This window comes from Malaya genurostris, chromosome 2, assembly GCF_030247185.1.
Source record: "Malaya genurostris strain Urasoe2022 chromosome 2, Malgen_1.1, whole genome shotgun sequence".
Classification (NCBI taxonomy): domain Eukaryota; kingdom Metazoa; phylum Arthropoda; class Insecta; order Diptera; family Culicidae; genus Malaya; species Malaya genurostris.
In genome coordinates, this window is record NC_080571.1 from 241,313,019 (window position 1) to 241,335,912 (window position 22,894).

Genomic DNA, 22,894 nt, shown 5'->3' on the forward strand with positions numbered 1-22,894 from the left:
GCTGTTTTTGATGGGACTTTTTATTTGAAAGTTAGATTAGAAGACGAAATCGTTAAAATGTTAGACGAAATCGGTTCTGCCATCTACCATCAAAATGAGGGCCATTATTTTATTTTCATTACATATATCATCCTGTAGTTTTGGAACCAGAAGTCTGATTTAAATGAAATTCCAAAACACTATATGGGAGCATGTAGTTAAGTATTGAAAATTGTGTTTCACTTTGCTTCGAAACATCGCTATATCAACAAGCGCGTAAAACTCCTACTACTGGAATAAGGTGAAGAGTCGCTTACACAAAAATATCGATATCTCCGTTAAAATTAATGGATTTTAACAATCTAAAGTTTGTTAATAGCTATTACCGTGCGGAATCTAAGTCTAAGTGTTTTCAAGATCAATTGTGACAGATACTTTCAAAAAACTGAAAATTTTGACCTACAATTTCGTATAACTCAAAAAGTATACATCCAATCTCAAAAACAAACGTTCAGGGTGACGAGGAGACCTTTCATTTGCGACTAGTTTGATTAATATCGGTCCAGTTACCTCTATGTTGACAACACCCATACAGACACACACGGACATTTACACAGTTCACGAGCTGAATCGAATGGTATATAACACTTGACTCTGCGGGCCTAGGAAAATTTTCCTAAAGTTTGAGCGAGTGTTATATATTTTTTTAATTATTAAAAAAGGTAGAACAATTTGATTACGGTTTTAACTTTTTTTACATTGATTTTCGAAGTCATTCGCCTATTTTCAATCTAGTTTTTTTTTAAATCATGAGGTTTTAAACGAATTTTCTAAGTTATGTTATTCATTACCTTCAACGTTATTCATTACTCTTAACGAATTTCACAAACATTTTCGTAGAAAAAAAAACACAGTTTAGCAGAGCTGCTTAAAAGTTTAATTTGAATTTAAATGGGGATATCAAACGATCTCTCATAGTTAAATGAAAGAAGCAGAACACTGGCTCATTCAAACATGCTAGTTTTTAGCAGCCACTGGGCTACCAATGCTAATGATGTTTGGTGACATCATCGCTGATCCTCAACACAGTTCCCGTTTAATTTTGCTAAGTGAAATCCTTTGTGTGACAATTTTCTCGTATGTGCCTTTCTCGCGAGCTGCACACAAACAAAGCATTCTTGACATGATATTTTAAGGAATGGTAGAAACGAGTTGACGGTCTTCCGGGATATGCTTGAGTAGAGTGAGTGACATTCCATCCAGAAAGGGCATCATCAAAAGCTTTGCTGCTAGTTGCTAAGCTGTTTCAATATTGCAGTGCAAGGATAACATCCCTCGCGAAGCTAGGCTCTTGAGCACGTTTCGTGCACTACTAATTAGACCGCTTTATGGTTTTCTGATTCGCACCGCAAGGTGTGTCGTAGGTTCCGGTCGCAGGAGGTTCCGCCGACTGATTGTGGGATAGAAGTTTCCTTTGTTGTTTAACTTACAGATGATGTCAAGGGGATGAGAATCGTGATTGTGCTGCATACTGTTGTTTAATGTTGTTGTGACCTGTGCTGGATCTGTAGTTGCAGTTGTATTACCATCTTTCAATTTTCATTCCGTTTTGCGGATGTTGAAATTGTTTGTTTGTCGGTATATTGAATGACTATAGAATATTGAACAAAAGATAGAAAATTTTTAAACCATTGTGTCCCACAAATTGAATAATAATCTGTCTTTCACAATTCATGTCGGTCATGTTGAAGAAACTATCGTCATGCCGATAATCTGCACTCACCGAAATCAGTGGGTGCAAAAGTTCTTCACATAAAATTGGAAAACTTTTCCTTCCCTCTCCCACAGCAGCCACTATTCATGAAATTTTATTTGTTTTGTTCATCCAGAATGAAGCTCGCAAACTATAGTCGTCGTTCCGTTTTTGGGTCAGCGAATATAAATGGGAATTATCCGATCGGAAATGGCCTCGGACACCGAGTCGCGCACTACGGTCGTTCGGTTCATTTTGCTCCATTCTGGAATTTAGGTTCGTCGTGTTATCATAATATGCTTCACGCCTGCGCACCGTCAGCGTAATCAAATCCGTACTGTGCGAAAGTATGTTAGGACAAGTGGCAAAAACGTTCTGCTGCCATTGCCCGCCGCTTGTAACGCGCGGATTCCAGCACCGCCATCCGTCCGGTGGCAACAGAGCATATGAAAATCCGCTTCAACGAGGTGTGATTTACGCGTGGGGCTTCCTTCGTGAAGTGGGAAAAGCAACGGTTTAGTGTCTATTTATGACCGGTGCTTAAATACATAATACCAGATGTGTTACATTACATTGCTGGAGTTCAAACGGAGGGGGTCTTTCATTTAACAAAGAATTAGTGAATTTGAATGTTGGAATCTAGAGGAAGGGAATACAAGATGGTGGTAATGAAGTTATATAGTTTAATGAACTAAATCCGAATTTGGATGACATGAAGTCTAACGACAACTTGAGCAACATCATTACTTTAAATCAATTCTAGTGTTGTTGGAGTCATTGTTGAACTGAGGTACATGTGGATTGTTAAAGTGAATGGTATCAAAGGCCAATAAGCGAAACTGTGTCAAAATTAAACGAATTCCTGTTAGTGCGAAGTGGGATGCTCTGTATTTTTTACCTTTTGAAGATTATGTTTAATTTGATTCAGAAATGCTCAGCAGATCAAACCCAGCATAGAAATCCCAGCAAACTACCTGCTGAAATAGTGGTAAATTCAGGATTGAATTGCCCCGATTCGTACGAAATTTTGCACACGTCTTGAATATAACAAACCATATGGAACAAATCCAACTCAAAACTAATTTTTGAGAAGTGCAAATGTATTTTTTAATCCATTTTTTTCAACAATATAAATATGAGCTCAATGAATTTCATGTGTAAATTACTCAATAATGGCTACTGCTACAATAAATCTCATTGTAGACATATTGCATAATTTCTGAAAAGGTGGTATTTAAATGACTTTTTTGGCATTAAACATGTCTTACTCTTCACTATACGGAGCCGGGTGCCACATAAAAGTATCCAAACTAACCGCGTAATCTTTTTCTGTCATAATTTTGAACGATAATACCTCAGTTTTTTGTTGATGAATAGATATAATTTAACAACCAATCGATTCGGAAATATTTAATTTGAACATGTATGGCAACGTCGTTTCAGTATTTCAATTGCGTAATATTGGTTAGAATCGACCTATGTTTTCATAAACCAATCACAGCGGTCCAAAGTGATGTTATCCTCTTGATTTTTTCGTGCACGACCAACGGTTTCGATCGTTGGTCTACACCTACAATTTCATATAATTTCACATTATCTGCTTCGTTCGGTGTAGGAAGGCTTCACGTAATGCATAAATTACCATGAAGTTCAATTTGAACTGCTCTGCACTGACGAAATGGAAAAAAATGTTAACAACGGTTATAAGTCCTAGCACAAAATTTCACTAACCCCTACGTGGATTTATATTATTTCTCGATGAGCATTAGATTAGGTTCTGACTTCTGAGTGCAAATGACGATTCTTTTTGTTTACTCTCTCTTCCGATCATTTCGGTACTCTTAGTAATACATCTCTAACTATTTGCAGAGAATAATAACTAATACCATCATCTTTTGATCTGCACTGAAAACCTATCGAAAAATATGGAAATCTAATATAATATTCATCGAGAAATAATATAAATTCATTTATAAACCATCTAGTTAGAAGTGTTTAAAATTAAGTTAATTTCCGAGAAACTTCATAAATTCTATTCATATGATATAAAATCAGACAGACCCTTCAAGGCTGTCTTGAAAGGCTTATCAAATGATCAAAGTATTGATAAAATTAAAAATGAACTAAAAGAATTGCTTGGTTTTGCCCCTTCCCAAGTAATACTTATGAAAAAAAGAGCGAATGGTACTTCTAAACCACGCTCTGGAATTTCCCATGAACTTTACCTAATACACTTCAATCGAAGTGATGTAAACAATTTGAAAACTTTAGAAAAAGTACGTTTCATTTCCCACATTAAAATTCATTGGGAACATTATAAACGGCATAATCCTATTGCAAACTTAACGCAATGTCGTCGTTGCCAAGGTTTCGGTCATGGAACCAAAAATTATCATATTGATATACGGTGCAATTCTTCTAAGACACTTATTTCTTCGAATTTAAAACAAAAAACAGGTACGCCTTCGTCTTCTAACGAAACCAATTTATTGACAGGTAGATCGACCTCGTCATCATCTTCTTCTAATGTCAGTTATGCTAGTATAACACGTAGAAATCTACCACTAAATTCTTCTAATGTAAATAAACAAAACACAGGACCGCCTTGCAGTTCATCCTCTAACGAAAACAATTTATTAATAGGTAGATCGGCCAAATCATCTTCTTTTAATGGCAGTCTACCTACAAATATTCCTTCAATGCCATTCGCTTCTTTAAATGAAGTTGATTTAGGCGATATAACTGAAAATAAAATGATTTACCTACAAGACTTTTTCAAATGATCATCCGAATGAATTCGACTTCATCACTTTTTGAAGCATTTCAAATCGGATGGCAATTTGCAAATAATATTATAATGAATTTAAAATTTAACAGTGATGTTAAATAATTATCTGAATGTTTTAAATTGGAATGCTCGATCTTTGAAATCGAGTGAAGATGAATTTTATAATTTTCCCAAAGTTCACAAAATACATATTGCCATTGTGACAGAAGCTTTTCTTAAACCAAATGTCAAATTGAAATGTAATCCACATTATGTGGTTCATCGATTTGACAGGTTTACTGGAATTGGTGGTGGAGGTGCCATTTTTGTCCAACGGCAAATTAAACATCGAATTTTACCTTCTTTCAATATTAAAGTTTTTGAAAGCTTGGGAATCGATGTTGAAACCATTCATGGAATTTATTTCATCGCTGGGGCATATTTGCCATTCCAATGCACCGGCGAACAATTAAATTTCTTTAAAGGCGATTTGCAAAAACTCACAAGATATCGACCGAAATTTTTCGTAATAGGGGACTTAAATGCTAAGCATGTCCAGTGGAATTGTAGGCAAAATAACAGTAATGGTAAAATATTTCATAATCAACTCTCAGCTGGTTACTTCACAGTTCTTCATCCCAGTAATCCGACTTGTTTCTCTTCCGTGAAAAACCCGTCTACAATTGATCTGGTTCTAACGGATCAAAGTCACATTTGTAGTGAACCGATTACACATGCTGACATTGACTCAGATCATCTTCCTGTAACATTCAGACTTTCTAACGAAGCTTTAATTAATTCAATTAGTTCTATATTCAACTATCATAGAGCTAATTGGTTGGATTATAGATCTCACATTGAAAATCATGTGGATCATGAAACTATTTTAGAAAATTCTGCGGACATCGACACAGCAATTGATAATTTGAATCATTATATTATCGAAGCTAGAAATCTTTCAGTTCCCAAAGCTCAAACTAAATTAAATTCTCCTATCATCGATGACAATCTTCAACTGCTCATTCGGTTGAAGAATGTTCGTCGACGACAATATCAACGTTCTCGTGATCCTGCTATAAAAAAACATAGTGAAGGATTTACAGAAAGAAATTAAACATAAATTTACTCTTTTGCGAAATGAAAATTTCGCTAAAGAAGTTGAACAAATTAAACCATATTCTAAACTTTTCTGGAAACTTTCTAAGGTTCTTAAGAAACCTCAGAAACCAATTCCTGCTCTCAAGGTAGGAAATCAAATACTTCTTACAAATGGCGAAAAAGCTAAAAAACTTGCTCAGCAGTTCGAGAGTGTCTACAATTTTGATTTGAACGTTGTGAGTCCTATTGAAAATGAAGTCTCACTGAAATATGATCATATTTTAACCCAAGTGTTATCACAAGATGACATTATTGAGACGAATTTTGATGAAATTAAATCAATTATTAAGAAACTTAAAAACATGAAGGCTCCTGGTAACGATGGAATTTTAAATATTCCTATTAAAAATCTTCCCGAAGTTGCCTTGAATCTCCTGGTTAAGTGTTTTGCATTAGCTTACTTCCCAAAAAGATGGAAAAACGCTAAAGTAATTCTTATCCTCAAACCTGATAAAAACCCAGCAGAAACATCAAGTTATCGACCAATTAGCTTACTTTCTTTTATCAGTAAACTTTTTGAAAAAATTATCTTATTGAGAATGATGTCTCATATAAATGAGAATTCAATTTTTTTACCAGAGCAGTTTGGATTTCGTCATGAACATTCAACTTGTAAGAGTAACGAACATGATAAAAACAAATAAATCGTCTGGGTTATCCACTGGAGTTGCTCTTCTAGACATAGAAAAAGCATTCGACAGTGTTTGGCACAAAGGATTAATAGCAAAAATGTCTGATTTCCAGTTTCCTATTTATTTGATCAAAATGATTCAAAATTATTCAATTGATCGTACTCTTCAGGTTAGCTATCAGAATTGTAAATCTGAATTGCTACCCGGACGAGCAGGTGTTCCGCAGGGTTCGAGCGTAGCCCCAATCTTGTATAATATTTTCACTTCTGATCTTTTAAATCTACCCGTTGGTTGTCAGAAATCGCTATTCTGTGACGACACAAGTCTGTTAGCCACAGGTAGAAATCTAAGAGTGATCTGCAGTCGCCTACAAAGAATTTGAAATATTTCCAGTGATTATCTGTCAAAATGGAAAATTAAACCAAACGCAGCAAAAACGCAATTAATTATCTATCCTCATAAGCCAAGAGCTTCTTTTTATAAACCAAACAATAATCACATTCTCAAATTAAATGGCTTGGAAATGACATGGTCTGATCAAGCTAAATACTTAGGTTTAACGTATGACAAAAAACTCACTTTCAAGGACCACATTGAAGAAATCCAGGCAAAGTGTAATAAATATATTAAAGGTTTATATCCTATTATAAACAGAAATTCTAAGCTCTGTCTGAAAAGAAATTGTTAATTTATAAACAAATTTTCAGACCAGCCATGCTTTATGCAGTACAAATTTGGTTAAGTTGTTGTTCCACCAGGAAGAAAACGCTTCAAAGGATTCAGAATAAAATCCTGAAAATGATTTTGAAGCGTCCTCCCTGGTTTAGTACCAATCAGTTACACAGACTTACAAATGTAGAACCATTAGATGTAATGTCACATAATATTATAAGCAAATTTCGACAAAAATCGATGCAATCTTCAATTGAATCGATTCGCTCTCTGTATTAGTTAGTAAGTTAGTATATAAGTTCCTTTTCCCCATTACACAATACAAGTAGGTTTAGAATTTTCCCTACACAAAAGTCTCAGAATTGCGGAAGCAAATGATGTCCTCATGGTAATAACCAAATCATATATATAATAGGGCTGAAAAGTCACCACTTGTGGCTGAACACCCAATTTAAATCTTAATAATTTAATTTTAACTCATATTCCAATAAATAGTTATTTAAAAAAAACTGAGTGTAATTTCATAACGATAACGAATAGGGTGAATTTTCGTTTTCACTTGAGAAAACTGAAACTGATCCAAGGTACTTTTATCAAACAAACACTTTTCCAGAAACTGGATTGGGTTCGCACATTGCAACGGGAGTTTTTACCAAACCTGATATGAAAACCTGGTTCAAAACGACGGCTTTGTTTCTTTACATGTTTAAATCATGAATAGAGACATCAGCACTGCCAAAAGTTTGTTACTAAATAGCAACTGACTATTAGACTTTCTGTATGGATAAAGCCGAGGCAAAATCTTACATAAAAAGGTTGCTTGATGATATTTTCAATTTATTTATATTTGGCAGCAAACGACAGCTGCCAACCTTGCATAGCAGAAAGATCTTACGAAAAGATAGTGTTAGTGATAAATATTTTGTTTAAAAAACTTGTGAATGCATGAAAAAGAAAGAGGGCGTTTTATTCAACAGTGACACTTCATACTATTTTTCTTTAAAATTTCACCTTTACCTTTCCACAAAATGAACAGTTGTAATCACTGAATGCCAATAAAAAGTATATCTTTTGGGAAATGATATAACATCCTATAACCAGAACGTGCTCAATTTTTCGTAATTCCGTCATAATATTTAATGAAATCTAACTTCAAACGTAGTTAGTGTGAAACGGAAATTGCCTTCACTGTCTCGCGGCAAGAATCCTGTTGGCAATTAATAGTCGAACAGAATACTCCAAAGACCCATAATCTACCGATCCAACCGAAAATCCGTGCAGATGTCGTCACTCGAGTACGTGTTCCAAGATGTCCCCTCATTTCTATTCCGGCATCCTAAATAAATTATGTACCAACACGTCCTGGTCCGGATTACCACCGCAGCACTGCTACAAACCGGTGTGTCCCAGCGTACGAAATCGATTGCTCTCGAAACACCAATTTTAATGCAACTAGTGCGGCAACTTCAAACCAGAACTGTAGCAATCATTTGTGTCACAAAGGTTGAAAAATGGGGAAAATAGTCAATAGCCCAAGAATAAAACATTACCCGTTGTAATCGGGCTGGAAATGCATGGAAAACGCCATCCACTGTATTGTGCCAAACGTGATATATCTTCGTGGAGCATGGCTTCCAGTGCGCGAGATCCGTGCATGAAGAAGGGGTCGGCACGGTTAATAACAAGAGCGAAATTAGTTCTCGGCGTCGTCAAGTTGTCGCTCCGAATAGAATACATGTGGATACGATGATGCTCAACGACAATGCGGTCGTTGAAACTAGGTCAACTTTGGGTAGGTGAAAAGGGAAGGAACTCGGAGATTGCTTTTCACCTCCACACGAAATCATCTCACAGATACCAAAGCAATCAATTACATAAGCAGCAAATCGCATGAAAATCCTTAACGAAGCAAAAGCTTCGGTTACTTCTCCTTAGCGGTTTCTCCGCGGCATGTGTGTGTGTGTTGGTATTGCACCAAGAGCTTTCCATGAAGCTTGAAGAATGAAAATTTCTGGAGCGAAAAGGATCTTTCAAGGATTGCGCAATGAGACATCGATTTTCCGACCACACCAACATCGTCCTGAACTCGTTACTGTAATGTGGAACGGAAGTTGACAAATTGATAACCTGCGCCGGCGCAGCTTTTTCCAAGCGTTTTCCTTTAGGCTCGCCGTTGCCATCGTGGCTTTTTCACTTCAGAAACTTTCAATTATTGATCCAAAACGAAAATAATAAAATGTGCTGTTTTATGTGTGTTTCGCAGTTCTTTTTTTTGTTACTGTCTCTCGCCTTTCCTTTCCCGAGCAGAAGTGGAGATAAGTTCAGATTTGCTTCACCTACATACATAGAATCACCGCAGAAAGTGATATAAGCACAAAATTGTACTATAGATTCCTTTGGCCCCAACACAAGCATGGGCGTATGTTCTGGAGCGACGGTGAACCGTGGGGTCACTCAGTCCTTCAACTGCCGAGGGGGTGGTAATTTTCAACCCAAGAGCGTTGGGAATGTAGTGCACTGGGCGTTTCCATGGGTACCGTGCTGCTTGTTAGTGCTGTTTGGATTTATGAATGTTTTAATGTGCTTTAAGCTTTGAATTTTTCATATGATTGCCAGAAGGCATGTCGTTGATGGATGTATTTAGCTACAGTCGTTTGGAATATTCACCCATATTTAAGTACAATTAACATGTTACGCTCTGAGTCACAAGGGAATGTCCGGACAAGAATGATGTCAATCAACTCCTCGCGTGTGATCTGTTTACTAGCGAATCAATAATTCATGAAAATAATGCAAGTTCCAGTAAATCAGGCTGGTTTCGAAAGCAGATTGGTGACACGATTGAATAAAAATAGTTTTACAATTACAAGTCATTCTGGAAATTTGTTACTCGTTTTCTGGTGAAAATTGCTTACTCCTGGGAAAACACTTGAATGAGAATTTCAATTTTGATATTCACATAGGAAGCCTCTTATAGGTGTAGAATTTTCACGAAGCTCACATCTTGCAAACGTGATTACTGGTTTGGCTCAATTCAGTTTTGTAAACTAGTACTAGTAACTTCACAGTTCTGGTGAAATTTCGACAAATCAGCTGTAACAAATGGCGCCCATCCTATATAACAAACGTTTTTTGAGCGATTGAAAAATTACATGAGACTAAATTCAATGAAATACCATGACTGAAATTTGATCGAAATTTGAACCGAAAACTCGGTTACGACCGAAACTTGAACTGGAAATCATTAGATAACAAAGTACGCCCGTTTATCGACAGAACCACGGCAGTACATATATGACTGACAGTTAAACGACATGAGTATATGAGGTTATACAGTTACGATTGCTACAGGCGAGCGTAAAATTTAATCAGTTATGACCTAAAATACAGTTGGTAGATTGAATAATATGTTTTATTTATTTTAAAATTAATGCTGTAACGGAAATTGATCGTAAACTAACATAAGGAGTGTATCGAAAATAAGCTATCCACAAGTTTTTCTTTCAAATTATGATAAAAAACGATATTATATTCAAACTAAAAATTGATCCTTTAGTGTACGAGGTTAAACTTGATCATAATGAAAACCGGATGAAATTTAAGTTATTCCTTCACGAATTTTCGAACTTTTGATCGAACGTTCTTCATCAAGTTCCGGACAAGTGTTGCAGCGCATGTTTTGGACGCTTGAGCCCAAATTTTTTTGAACTCCTGCATGTTCCTATCTACCTTACCAGTCTTCTTGAAGACCCTCTTCACGAATTCCCAGTAACGTAACAGTAACGGTAAGCTGAGAGCAATTTGGTGGATTGATATTTTTCTCAACGAAATTTATACCCTTTTCCGCAAGCCAATTGAGAGTGGTTTTGGCATAGTGAGCCGACGCTCAATCCGACCAAAATATGACGCTAAATCCGGCCAAAAATGGAGGTGTACTATGCTTCTTATATAAAGGCAGCAATCTCTTCTGGAGACACTCAGATCGATAGATTTGTGTATTTATAGTTCCAGTAGTGTAAAAAATGGTTGACTTCAAACCACAGGAATATATTGCTTGCCATACCAGTACTTTTCGACCGAATTTCTCCACTTGAATCGACCTGTCCGCATCGCTCACATCCTCCCCAACGACGACAGTGAAGTATTGTGAACTTGGAAGGGTTTGTGAGTCCTCCTTTACAAAAGTCTTGTCGTCCATCAAAACGCATACATCCGGACACTGCCAAATACGCATACATCCGGACACTGCCAAATCCTTATTAATTATTAACTTATTAATGATGGGTTTAACACTGGCATGAAGAATTCTAAACCGTTTCGTCAATTTACGCATAGTAATACCCTTCTCACTTAACCATGTGTCCCGAACCTCAATTTTTACTTCCTTTTCAATACGCGACATTTTGAAAAGGCAGAATTTCAACCGCACAAACAAGTAAACAAATGAAAGCTGACAGCCAAATGCACAGCATACTGTGATCTGAGCATAAAAAATCACCCCAAGGGGTTGGGGGTAGGGTCTAAATGATGAAAAAAATCATCATTCCTGAGAATTTTTTCAGAACTATTTTGAAGCAAAATAAATTAAAACGTTTTGCATGATAAAAAGCATCATTCGAACAACATTTTGATAAGCAAAGATAAAGGTTCATAACTTGCTGAGTTTTGTTCCGAAAGGCTTGAAAATTTCACAGAATATTTTAGAAACGTTTTACTATGAGAAAATATAAAGAAAATAATAAATGATTTTCCAAAAGTATTAGACCCTACCCGCTCCTTAAGCAGAAATGTACCTCCGTGGCTCAGTCGATTAACGGCGTTCTTTATGATCTAATGTTTCTCGGTTCAAGTTGCGCTGTTGCTATCGATCTTTTGTTTTTAATTTCACTCGATTTTAATTTTCAAATCACACAGTTTTACATGTACTTGAATATAATTTTTGTGTGAAATACGACGCTCCATTTATGTGCATCTTATGAGATGTAAAATTACAAGATTTTTTTCGAACTGTGTGGAGATAGGTTCAAATAAGTGGGTAGAAGAAACCTCACTTTTTTCATATATACTCTTATTTCCATAGGTAATATACAATACATTTCATTATTTAAAGAAAGGCTATTAGAAAGATCTTAAAACCTACTTCACTAGAATAATAAGATGCTGTTAAACGCAGAAAAATACTTTTACTGTGTACATAATCTATCGATGTTTTTTCATATTATTTTTTCTGAAATGACCTACTTACGTTGCTTCAGTGCCGCATGACCCGTTTTCCGAAGAACTATTTGCTTCGAGAGTGAACAATTTTTATTGGATTCCGTACGTTTTGGAAGACCTATAAAGTCGATTCCTGGCTCATAGGTCCAGGATCCGTATACGTCTATCGTACAATTGTATTTCTTAACTTGTCCATGAATTTGTCCATGAACGAACAGCGACCGGGTTTGAATTTGTTGAAACAGTTATACATTGTTTCGAGGGTTGATGATTCATCATAAAAGGCCAAACAAGCAGAGCCACTTTCGCGCATTCCTCGTAAGTTAAGAGTCTCCTTCCAACAGTAACATCTGGCCGCCTAATAAAGAACTTTATTATACCAGCTTTAATCCACCTGATGGCGGTCGTCAAAAGATGAGATAACTAAGAGCTCACAAGTTCCTATCTAATGCCTCGCCGTGTGTGTGTGATGAGATTTGGTCAATAGAATGGCGTCGCCTGGGTGCTATCACCTTCTGCGTTAGTATCAGAATAAGAGGGTATGAATTGGTTTATATGTAATACCTCATTTGAATAGCGAAAATTATTCAAAATCCTTCAAATAGGTCACATATTTGTGCCTTGACGTACTATTGCTGAAGTGTATTTAAGCCCTCCATATAGATTTAAATTGTAAACTTGTTTTCTCGAAAACCGTCGGCAGCATTCCTTGCAACTAACATTTTGTATACCATTCTTATATAATTTGACGCATTAAGCAAAATACGTCTTATAAGTAAGTATAACTGTTTGTGTATAAATAATAATTCTATTCTTATTATACGTGTTTTATGCAGGAGCGAACAAAAAATATTCAAAACTGTGCAATCTCATACTATGTCCCAAGGGTGTAATTGGCAGGTTCAGAAGACTGAAGGTTTCGATACGGTAAGAAATGAAACATTGAATGGAAACTCTAGCATTGGTAAGGTTAGAAAATTCATACAAAATTGAAGAACATGAACTAAATACGCGTCGATTGCTTCCCAATTGTAAGGGATCGAAAGTCTTTCTGTGATGTTTGAATCCATTTGATGCAAACATTTTATTTGGGTGGGGCACACAGGCTTTTAATTGCAACTTCTTATTCAAACTATATAGTTCGCTTCCCGTTCCCTATTGAAAACATCCCTAGTTGACCATGTTAATACCAAACAAAGCATTAATACAGCCACAGATAACAGATATACAGGCTCTAACGATTTTTTTCAAAATCCTGTGTAAATTTCAGATTTGCTATACGTTGGGAACACTACTGCAATCTACTCGACTGTTCACCGCGAGCTTTCATAACGTTCCACTACATTCCGGAACGATAGCAAAATATTCTTGCCTGTTATAGAAATATTTCAACAACATCAATCTGAACACAGTTTGCACGTTTTCCCCAACAACTTTATCTTGATACGGTTTGAGAAACAAGCGAATTCACTCGGAATAAAACAAAACTAAACTAGTCGTTTTAACCAACAGAAAAACATAAAATTTAAGTGAAGTGAATGAAGCATCCAAAAAAGTGTCGTGATGTAAACGCTACACTCAGAATAATGTCGATCGCAGCGACATCTGCTAGTATTCGCTGCGCTGCTTTTGCAAATTTTACACACAGTTCATATGCGAGCCTGTATATCTGTTTTCTGTGATACAACTTACTGAGTACTAAACTATGTGGACTTTGGATCAAAAATTGATTTCAACAGAAATTGTGTAGTCTATATAAATCCCAAGATATATCGTATAGTTTTCTGTTACTTTTTTCTCTCATATTTTCATTCTGGAATTACCGATATTTTAAATTAACAAATCTCGATAGGAGAAAACTAGTGGTTCGAATTAAACTATTTTATTATATTTTAGCAATATTTTATTCTGTATTGATCTTGGTAACAAACTAGCGGTATATAGAAATATTTTAGTGAGCTATATTTATTATCAAAGAATTTTTACTTTGTAATACCTTGAATATACAATTCTGTCTAGTTCGAGAAATGTTGACGATTGAGTTGTAAGTCGACGATTAGTGCAATAAGTCGTATTTTCCATCCATTTTCAATACATGAACTTCTAAGTTTTTTTGATTAGAATAAAGAAATAGTAATATGAATAAATTGAACAAATATTTTCAAAAGAATGTTGTTTAATCATAACAAACCTATCTAAGCTCGTATAAAGGTAAACTAAAATTATCTGGCTAAATGAAAGTCGTTAAAAGTTTATTGAAATTTCCCTGGGCACATAATTGCGCGTTGAAGGTAACCGATGTTGCTTAATGGATACATATTTGTTCATGAACGATTGCTGCGTGTGTCTGTAGGGATACCCAAATAATAGCAAGAAGCAATTTCAAGAGGCACTTCGCAAATACTCCAACTGAACACGCAACAATACTGTCAACTAAAACAAGGCCTTTAGTAGTTGTACGCTCTCTAACACATTTAGGTAAAAATTAATTTATGCTCACGGCCGTCCGCTATTTGGAAAGCACTGGCGTAGCACTAGCAGTACCGGCCTCACCCTTACCGCCCACGTTACTTTGCCCGGGTGAAATCGTGGTTGCATCAGCCCCAGCAGGGGACTAAATCAAAAACAAGTTTCCTAATCATCAACTACAATCGCATACACTAACAGAAAAATCCACTTGACGCGTAACGTCGTGGGACATTCCGTTGTCGTTACGGCTACACACTAAACACGTACTAATACTTTTCGTCTCGTTACGCAGCTAAAGCTCCCTCCCACGGTGGAGCTTTTCGTCTTCCAAAAGTCGTTGCAGCAGGTCGGTAAGCTTCTACTTTCGATAAGTTCCAATAAACGAACCGCAGTTGGGGCAGTAATGGTTGGCATCCCGGCACGATGTCGAACAGTAGGGTATGCAAACGCAGGGCCAACAAATAAATAAACATAACAGGGCAGCGCACACGTGGGTTCGAGTGGTCGTTTCGTACTCCAACCGAGTTACGATGGTTGCTCGACAGGACGGGCACGTCAACGTGGTAGGATCCGGACCGACTTGAGAGTTCGTTACGATGACTGTTGTCGCTGAAATTCGAGTAGAAAATGGAAAAAAAATAATGAGGGGTGATGGTTAGTGCCAGTTTGATTTAATAAGAATTTTTTTCTATTTTGTTGCACTTACTGGATGGAATGGGTGGTGATTGTTCAACATTACTGTATATGGTAGGAATGGTTCGATGGGGATAGGCGGACGGTGTAGAGTCATGAAGTTGATCATAGGATGGTGGATGACTTTTCTCGGAATCTGGCACGCAAGGAGACGGTTGATGCACATGATGAAACAAATGTTAGGTATTCTACTGACATTGTAATAGTAGTTTGTACTTACCCATTATTGATATTCTGGATTGCTGGAGTAACTCCTGGTCTTAACTCCGACTAACTGAAATGAATTCAACTGCGACACTTCGTTCCGCTTCTGAGACTTGATACTGAATGAATTTCTGCTTGGAAATATCACAACTGGTTGTTTTTATCGGGCATATGTTTAGGGGAATTTTAGTTAACCTTCCGATGTACAAAAGATAGGAGTTATCGCAACCGCAGGATTTAAGTGTTGGTTTACTATTTGCGATGTGAAAAATGACTCATTTTTTCGATAAGATAAGAATAAAATTAAATTTTGGTTTGTTAATTCAGAACGAATGACTCACTTCTCTTCAATGTTTTAAAAGTATGACGTTTATTATTTAGGTCGTGATGTAATTGTTCTGTATACCAATAATCGACAGTCGATGGGGTAGATATAAACGGAGGTATCAATAGCTACTCAACTCATGGAAGTACAAACCTGACATGAAATGTTCGAATCTCGACACATGAAATCGTATGTATAACATATGTACCGGAACGTATCATGAATACAGGGTATCTGTTCTTTATGCCGTTGGTTCCTTATGTGCGAGTCAAGAATTACTTCAAGTTTCAGTGATATCTACTGGAACTGGAGCTGGGACTTCTACCAGGAAAACTGTTTAGATGTTTGCTTTCTGAGTTTACTAACTAGAGTTGAGGGATTGAAGGTTGTGTTAAATTCAATTCAGTACTAATTCAATTTTTCTAATATTTTTTAGCTGACGTCTTTGTTCCGTCCAAAATTAAACAGTCTATGAAGTTCAGAAATAGCATTCTAATCAGCACGTTTTTAATTTCATGTTGCATTGAAAACATTCTTGAAATAATTTGAAGGGGAAAAAGTTCGTTTTTACCCCCGAATTTATTATCGTCTTCGACTCATCAGTGCGTCAGCAGATTATGTTCAACATAATCTGCTGAAGTACTGATGAGTAGAAGACGAAACGTAAACATTCAATTCATGGAGTGATTTGTTCGATTCCGGCCATTTTCGTACAGTCGAACATTCAAAACAGATTCACTGTTAATTCTATCAATGTGATGAGTTATGAGGTAGTGCTTGTTTATTCAAAAACTATTTGGAGTTCAGGCCTTAAGATCTACCAGCATAACTAACTGAAATAACAAATTCTACCAGAACAGGGAACTGCGGTAATGAACTTTTTGTCCTCGGCCCATTCTCGTGATACCACATTCAATTAATAAGCCTATTGTGAATGATCTACGCCATCCAAAAACTACTTGTGGTTCACACCATAAGATCTACCAGAATAACAAAGTACATTAACGAACTTAATCTTCACGCTCCATACTCGTGATTCACTGAAGTCCTTGGATGGCTGAACATATTCGTGAAACAGATCAGAATAGAAGATTAGGCAGTACGTAGCTTCATGACTATGAACAGCATTGAAAAAATATACATGAGGTGCTTATTACTCGTATAGATCTTAAGATCTGTTTTCACTGAAGTTCTTGGATGACTGTGAACGTTCTTGGATCAGATCAAAACAGTCAAATAGGTAGTTTGTAGCTCAATGACTATGAACAGTTAATGATAAACCACCGATTGATCGTGAAGATCTTAAGACCTGTTTTCACTGAAGTTCTTGTACTACTGAGAACATGCCTGGAACAGCTATAAATAGACGAGTAAACAAGGTGTTGCTCTAAAAATATGAACAGCAAACAAAAAAAAAGATATTAATCGTTCTTGGTTTTGCTGTGGTACAGTGTAGAGGACAATATTCCAAGTAGCTCTTCGATTTTTGAGGTACTGGGTCATTTCGCCGAAAGCCATTTCGCTGAAACTCGTTTCACCGAAGAGGTCATTTCGCCGAAGTGGTCATTTCGCCGAAAGGTTCATTTCGCCGAAAAGGTCATTTCACCGAAAAGATCATCTCGCCGAAAGGGTCATTCCATCGTCGGAAGCGGCGGCCTCTTGCATACAAACCTGTAACCACCTCGTTTGCCCGGTCTATGCCGCATTCGATATTTTTTTATTTGAACTCAGTTATCGGAAAATACCGCAAACAATTGCCTGGTAGATACTCTAATAAAGTCAATAAGTTTCCTTGGGAATTCCATTCTGAAGATTATGAAATAAAAATTAAAAAAAAAAGAAAAATAATTCAAGCCTTTCTATATTATTTTAGAAGTACGATTGAAGGTCAACAAACAATTTGTCTGTATTTCAAATCAATATCAATCACAACATGAAGACTATGACTGAATGACCTTTTCGACGAAATGGCATCCGGTGAAATGACATTCGATTGAATGACATTCGGCGGAACGACCCTTTCGCAAAATTGTTTTCGATGAAACGGTTTTAGATGAAATGGCTTACGGCGAAATGACCCTGATCCGATCTTGGTATATCTCCTACGGATTTCCGTAGTCTCAGAACATAGAGGCATAAATCTCCAAATATCAAGGGGAACGTGCCATTTGAGCCAATTTGTTCTGATTCCCGACTTAGCGCGTAAATTGAAGGTCCAGTGTATAAACAGAAATTTGTTTATTTGTAGTAGGGAAAAGTCCGGTGGAGTTAGTTTCTGTCAAACTAGCTTTCCAACAGGCATAAAACCTCCTCTTCTTTTGCATCAACATTTGCATTTTGTACTTAAATATAGTATTTCTAAAATAACTAAAACAAATTAGATAGTAATCTTAGTAACAATTTCGTGATAGATTAAAGTCGAATGGATTGGAACAGTGGTTGAATATGCGGCACATGCTGGCAAATTGCTCAACAAGAAAAACTTTCTGACCCTATGTGCGGGGGTTGGGAATCGAACCCAGGCGGGCTGCGTGAAAGACATCGACTTACGACGACTATAATTAATTCTAGCATAGGTGATCCGAAGAAAACAATAGTTTCGAAGATTACGGCGATGAATATCTAATTGTGAAAGCTGTAAGAGCTCGGAGCAGTCTATTTGTGATTGGAGGAGATCTGCCACAAAAGCAGCTTTGTTTACATTGCGATGGACATATCGAGATCAATCAGTTTGCATCTGCCATGGTGAGAGGGCAGGTTACAAAGGCTATCTCCAAGGAAGCCGACGGAGAGCGAATCAAATAAGGTTTCGTTGAATTGCTTTAAGACGTTGGATATCGTTTTGGTAGTGAGGTGATCTGACAACCGAGGTATATTCTCGCATACAAACCTGCAACCGTCTCGTTTGCCCGTTCTACCCGCTGCCCTTCTGTAAAAGCGGCCCTGCCCTGACCCATTTATATTTACTACGTGTTGTCACTTTTCCTTCTGACATTGTGTATTGCGGCAAGTCGAAATTCGATGCGATAAAGATTCAAAACTTTGTAGTAATTTTTTCTACGAATAATACAGTACATAAATTGTGGGAAAATGCAGAAAAAATTAAAATCAAGTGTAGTATTTGGATAAAAAATACAGTACAATTCTGTATAATACAGTACGGATACGAGCGTTGTGTATAAATTTAGCTGTGTTATTTGAATATACGTTAAACGCTCTAAATGATTAAAAATTTGTAGCATCTGTAAAAAATGGAAAAATTTGACCATCGATTGATTATTAAAATAGAATTATACTTTGAATCCTTATTTGATTGTAGAAATGAAACTATCCAGTATAGTTGTGAAAAATATCAATGAATTAGTCGCTGTTTCAAAAAGCCTAAAAAAATTATTAAATTGCAAGTCCCCATTCTAGATTTAAAAATGTCCCGTAACTTTTCATCGCCAACACCAACAAACTAAACGTTCCTTTTCAGAGCATGCAAAATGTTAAAGAATCATTTCAGAGGAAATATTTCGCGTGAATAAATATTGTGCATTTTATACTTGATTAGACTGTTGCGACAAAAATATTGCACAGTCCGTTTCCCGCACTACACACATACAAATAAGCCAAATGTATGAAAACTAGTGATGCCACGTATGCAAATTTATTCATCAATTTACCGATTTCTGATTAACGTTGCTGATATTCAAGGATTGTACTTATTATCAAATGTTAGATGGACATGTTTGAAATTCAGATCTTTAGAGCATTTAGCTTTCGTGCTAGCTCGCTAAAAAGCGATATTTTTTCCACTGTAGTTTGATTGGACAAACTTTTTAAAATCTTCTTACAAATTTAACCTGGCATCCCTGATGTGAACGGCATATGACATTTGTACTAATATTAGTGTGTGAGAAACAATAACATTCGCAATATAAGTTCATATGGCACACACAAAAACTACTGCTTAATTATTCAAAACAAATATTAGAAGTGATTTAGACAATATTAGTTTTGTAGTCCTATGTCAACAGTTTGAACCTCAGTTCGCTTTCACATCTCATCCAAGTCAGTTGATAAAACAAAACCGCTTCCGTTCGGGACGAAAGAAACCAAGTACAGTATTGTGTAGTGAACAATAGAATGACCTAGAAAATGAGTGAACCAAACGAATAAAAGCTACTGCCGACACGAAAGAATACAATTGTTGTTGACTTCAGGCTGTGCAAAATTCGAGCTTCGATATGAGAACTTGAAGGTTTGCTTAAGAAGCAAATGCATCTTGACATTAGACGTGTGCATTTACTTCAATGCAATAAGACAAATAATGTTATTTACATCCAGTTTCATAAAGAGTTGTATGCAATTCAATTCGCAAAAGACAATAACAATGTGCACTATGTGGAACACGAGAACATTAAGTACAACATTCCAGTATATATGGAAGATAGTGCTATAGAAGTGCGTGTGCATGATCTTCCCTCAAGCGTCATCGATCCTTATATTCGTAAATCTATGTCCCAATACGGAGAGATTCTCTCTATCGAAAAAGAAAAGTGGAAGAATTTTTCCCCCGGTATTCTAAATGGCGTACGTTTGTTACGCATGCGCTTGAGAAGGCTTATACCTTCTTATGTGACATTCGGTCAGGATCAGTGCAGTAAAACTTCATTCAATTCAATTGAAACTGAATGTGGAACACATTGACGATCTCTCAACTGCAGTAAACTTCACACTCTGACACACGGGAGCGGGTCATATCGCCGAAAGCCATTTCGCCGAAAGTCGTTTCGCCGAAAGGGTCATTTCGCCGAAAGGGTCATTTCGCCGAAAGGGTCATTTCGCCGAAAGGGTCATTTTGCGAAAGGGTCATTTCGCCGTAAGGGTCATATCTCCTGCATGTTATGTCTCCTGCATAACTGTTGTGGCGCAGTCACATAACCGAAGCCAAGAATACCACCTACATTTGCCTGGTAGATACACCTATGCAATTGCTTTGATGCTTACTAGCTAATAGTCAACAAGTTTTCTTGGGAACTACTTTCTGAGGTTCATGAATCAATCTTTATTCAAGAGTACAACAATCAATCATTATTCAAGAAGTACAATGGTAGGTCAACAAAACGGGCGTTAACGCTATCATCTTTCTTTGTCTTTAATTTAAATCAATTCTATTTACGATTTTAAGACGATTTCAGGATTCGGCGAAATGACCCTTTCGGCGAAATGGCTTTCGGCGAAATGACCCTGATCCCTGACACACACAATGTTTGCTGACGGCCTGAACGGGCAACATTCAGTTCATCACTCGTTTCTCTTCAATCGAGGCTAAGTTTAACCACCGTCAGTTGATCTCTTGAAGAAACAAAATATCTCTTCCAATAGTGTGTGAGTGGCCTTCAAATGAGGTTCATGTAAACATTCGAATTGGTTCAAGATAATAGATGGAATACTAACCAGATAGCTGAAATATCAATCACAGAATACACATAAATTAATTGTTTCCTCCTTCAGTTTTCGTTTTTAATACTTTACTCCATTTATAGTTCTATTCGTTCGAAATTGCTTACTACCAAGAGCGAAGACAATGAAGCAGCTAGACTACTTGGCACTTGAAATTGAGCTGGCGAAACTTCAAAAGACTAGGTACGGTTTTTCAACTGACGATGAATTCTGGGAGCTTCAGCAAAAGTCAAATGAATTAGTAGGGATATGCTGACGGTCAGTGGCCATAAATTTCATTTTCATCTTATATTATTCGATTGAAAATGAAATTTTACCTCACTGGTCAGGATACAAGAATCCCGTGCAAATCACTTGTTACCTATGACAATCAGATGGCCACATGTCAATATTGCCAGAAAGCTGTTCACTACGGTAAGCCATGTGATAAACTGGACAAGGAGACAACCACACTGAAGGACAACGGTACTTCCTTCACACCAACCCCAAGCAACCCCAGTACACCTGTGACAGCCACCAACAACAATGAAGCATCCCCTTCAACGAATCCATCATCATCCCCTATAGAACAGAGTACACCAGCTGCAGTTAACATCTTACTCTCCAACCAACCAGCAATTGCAACCAATATACAACAAGGCGCATCTACAGCAACTAGCAACGAAAAGAAGACGGAAATCGTCAACAATACCATCGATGCGGCAATGGATGACGAGACGAACCACGAACAAACTGCCCCTCAATCCTCGCAGGAGGGAAATGGAAGCTCCTCTCCCCCTAGAAAAAGGGTGACAACGAGATCCAATACAAAAAAAATTAGCTAAAAACTCAGCTCAATCGGCCACATAAAGCTTGTACGCAAATAGGCCTGAATAAAAAATATCTTTTATAAAAAAAAAACAATTCGAACAACCCCATAGTGCTGTCCCTATGAGCTGTTTTATATTCATCGATTTATAGATTTATTGGACTATAGTTTTTTTTCATTTGAATCTAAGTTCATGAAAATAGGTTCAATTATATCTGACAAATTTGAGTTTATCCCTATTTTAATGATGAGGAATGGCTACTGAACCACCAGAACTTTTAAATGATTCTAAGATTGTAAAAATCAGTTACACCATCTCAGAGTATATTAAATTAACTGTATATTTTTGTCAATGTTGTGACACATTTCAAGACAATGCATTGAACAATCCCATTTTTTTTTTAGTATAATAGAAATATGTTTAGTCTTTGTTGGTAGACTGGCTGTGACAGCACCGGGTGATGATAATTACCAACTGATTTCGCAAATGTTTGTCGGTCTACTAAATCAGATCCGATACAGTCCAAATAGCTTTCGTAGGGCCAAGAATGATTGAAAATCGTTCAACGATAACAATTTGATGATTGATTCGATTATCGCTATCAGTTATTCATTGACGCACTAGGACCGTTGTGATAAAGAATTTCTGCGACTTTCCGAAAATATCTTGTTAAGTCTTTTTTTTTGTCGTCATATCAAGGATTGTTTTTTTTTCAATTTCATGATGACCAACTAATAGGTTGAATCCACTAAATCAATAGTTTCG

General features: G+C 36.7%; 1 protein-coding gene across 1 annotated transcript; it reads right to left on the reverse strand.

The window, feature by feature from the left end:
• Positions 1-14,095: 14,095 nt before the first annotated feature.
• Positions 14,096-15,723, reverse strand: LOC131432737 (lipopolysaccharide-induced tumor necrosis factor-alpha factor homolog). Its single transcript, XM_058599221.1, has 3 exons — positions 15,561-15,723; positions 15,354-15,476; positions 14,096-15,256 (listed from the first exon to the last, which is right to left on the reverse strand). Exons 1-3 carry the CDS (start codon positions 15,562-15,564, stop codon positions 15,006-15,008), a joined length of 378 nt encoding a protein of 125 aa, XP_058455204.1. The 5' UTR covers positions 15,565-15,723; the 3' UTR covers positions 14,096-15,005.
• Positions 15,724-22,894: the final 7,171 nt, after the last annotated feature.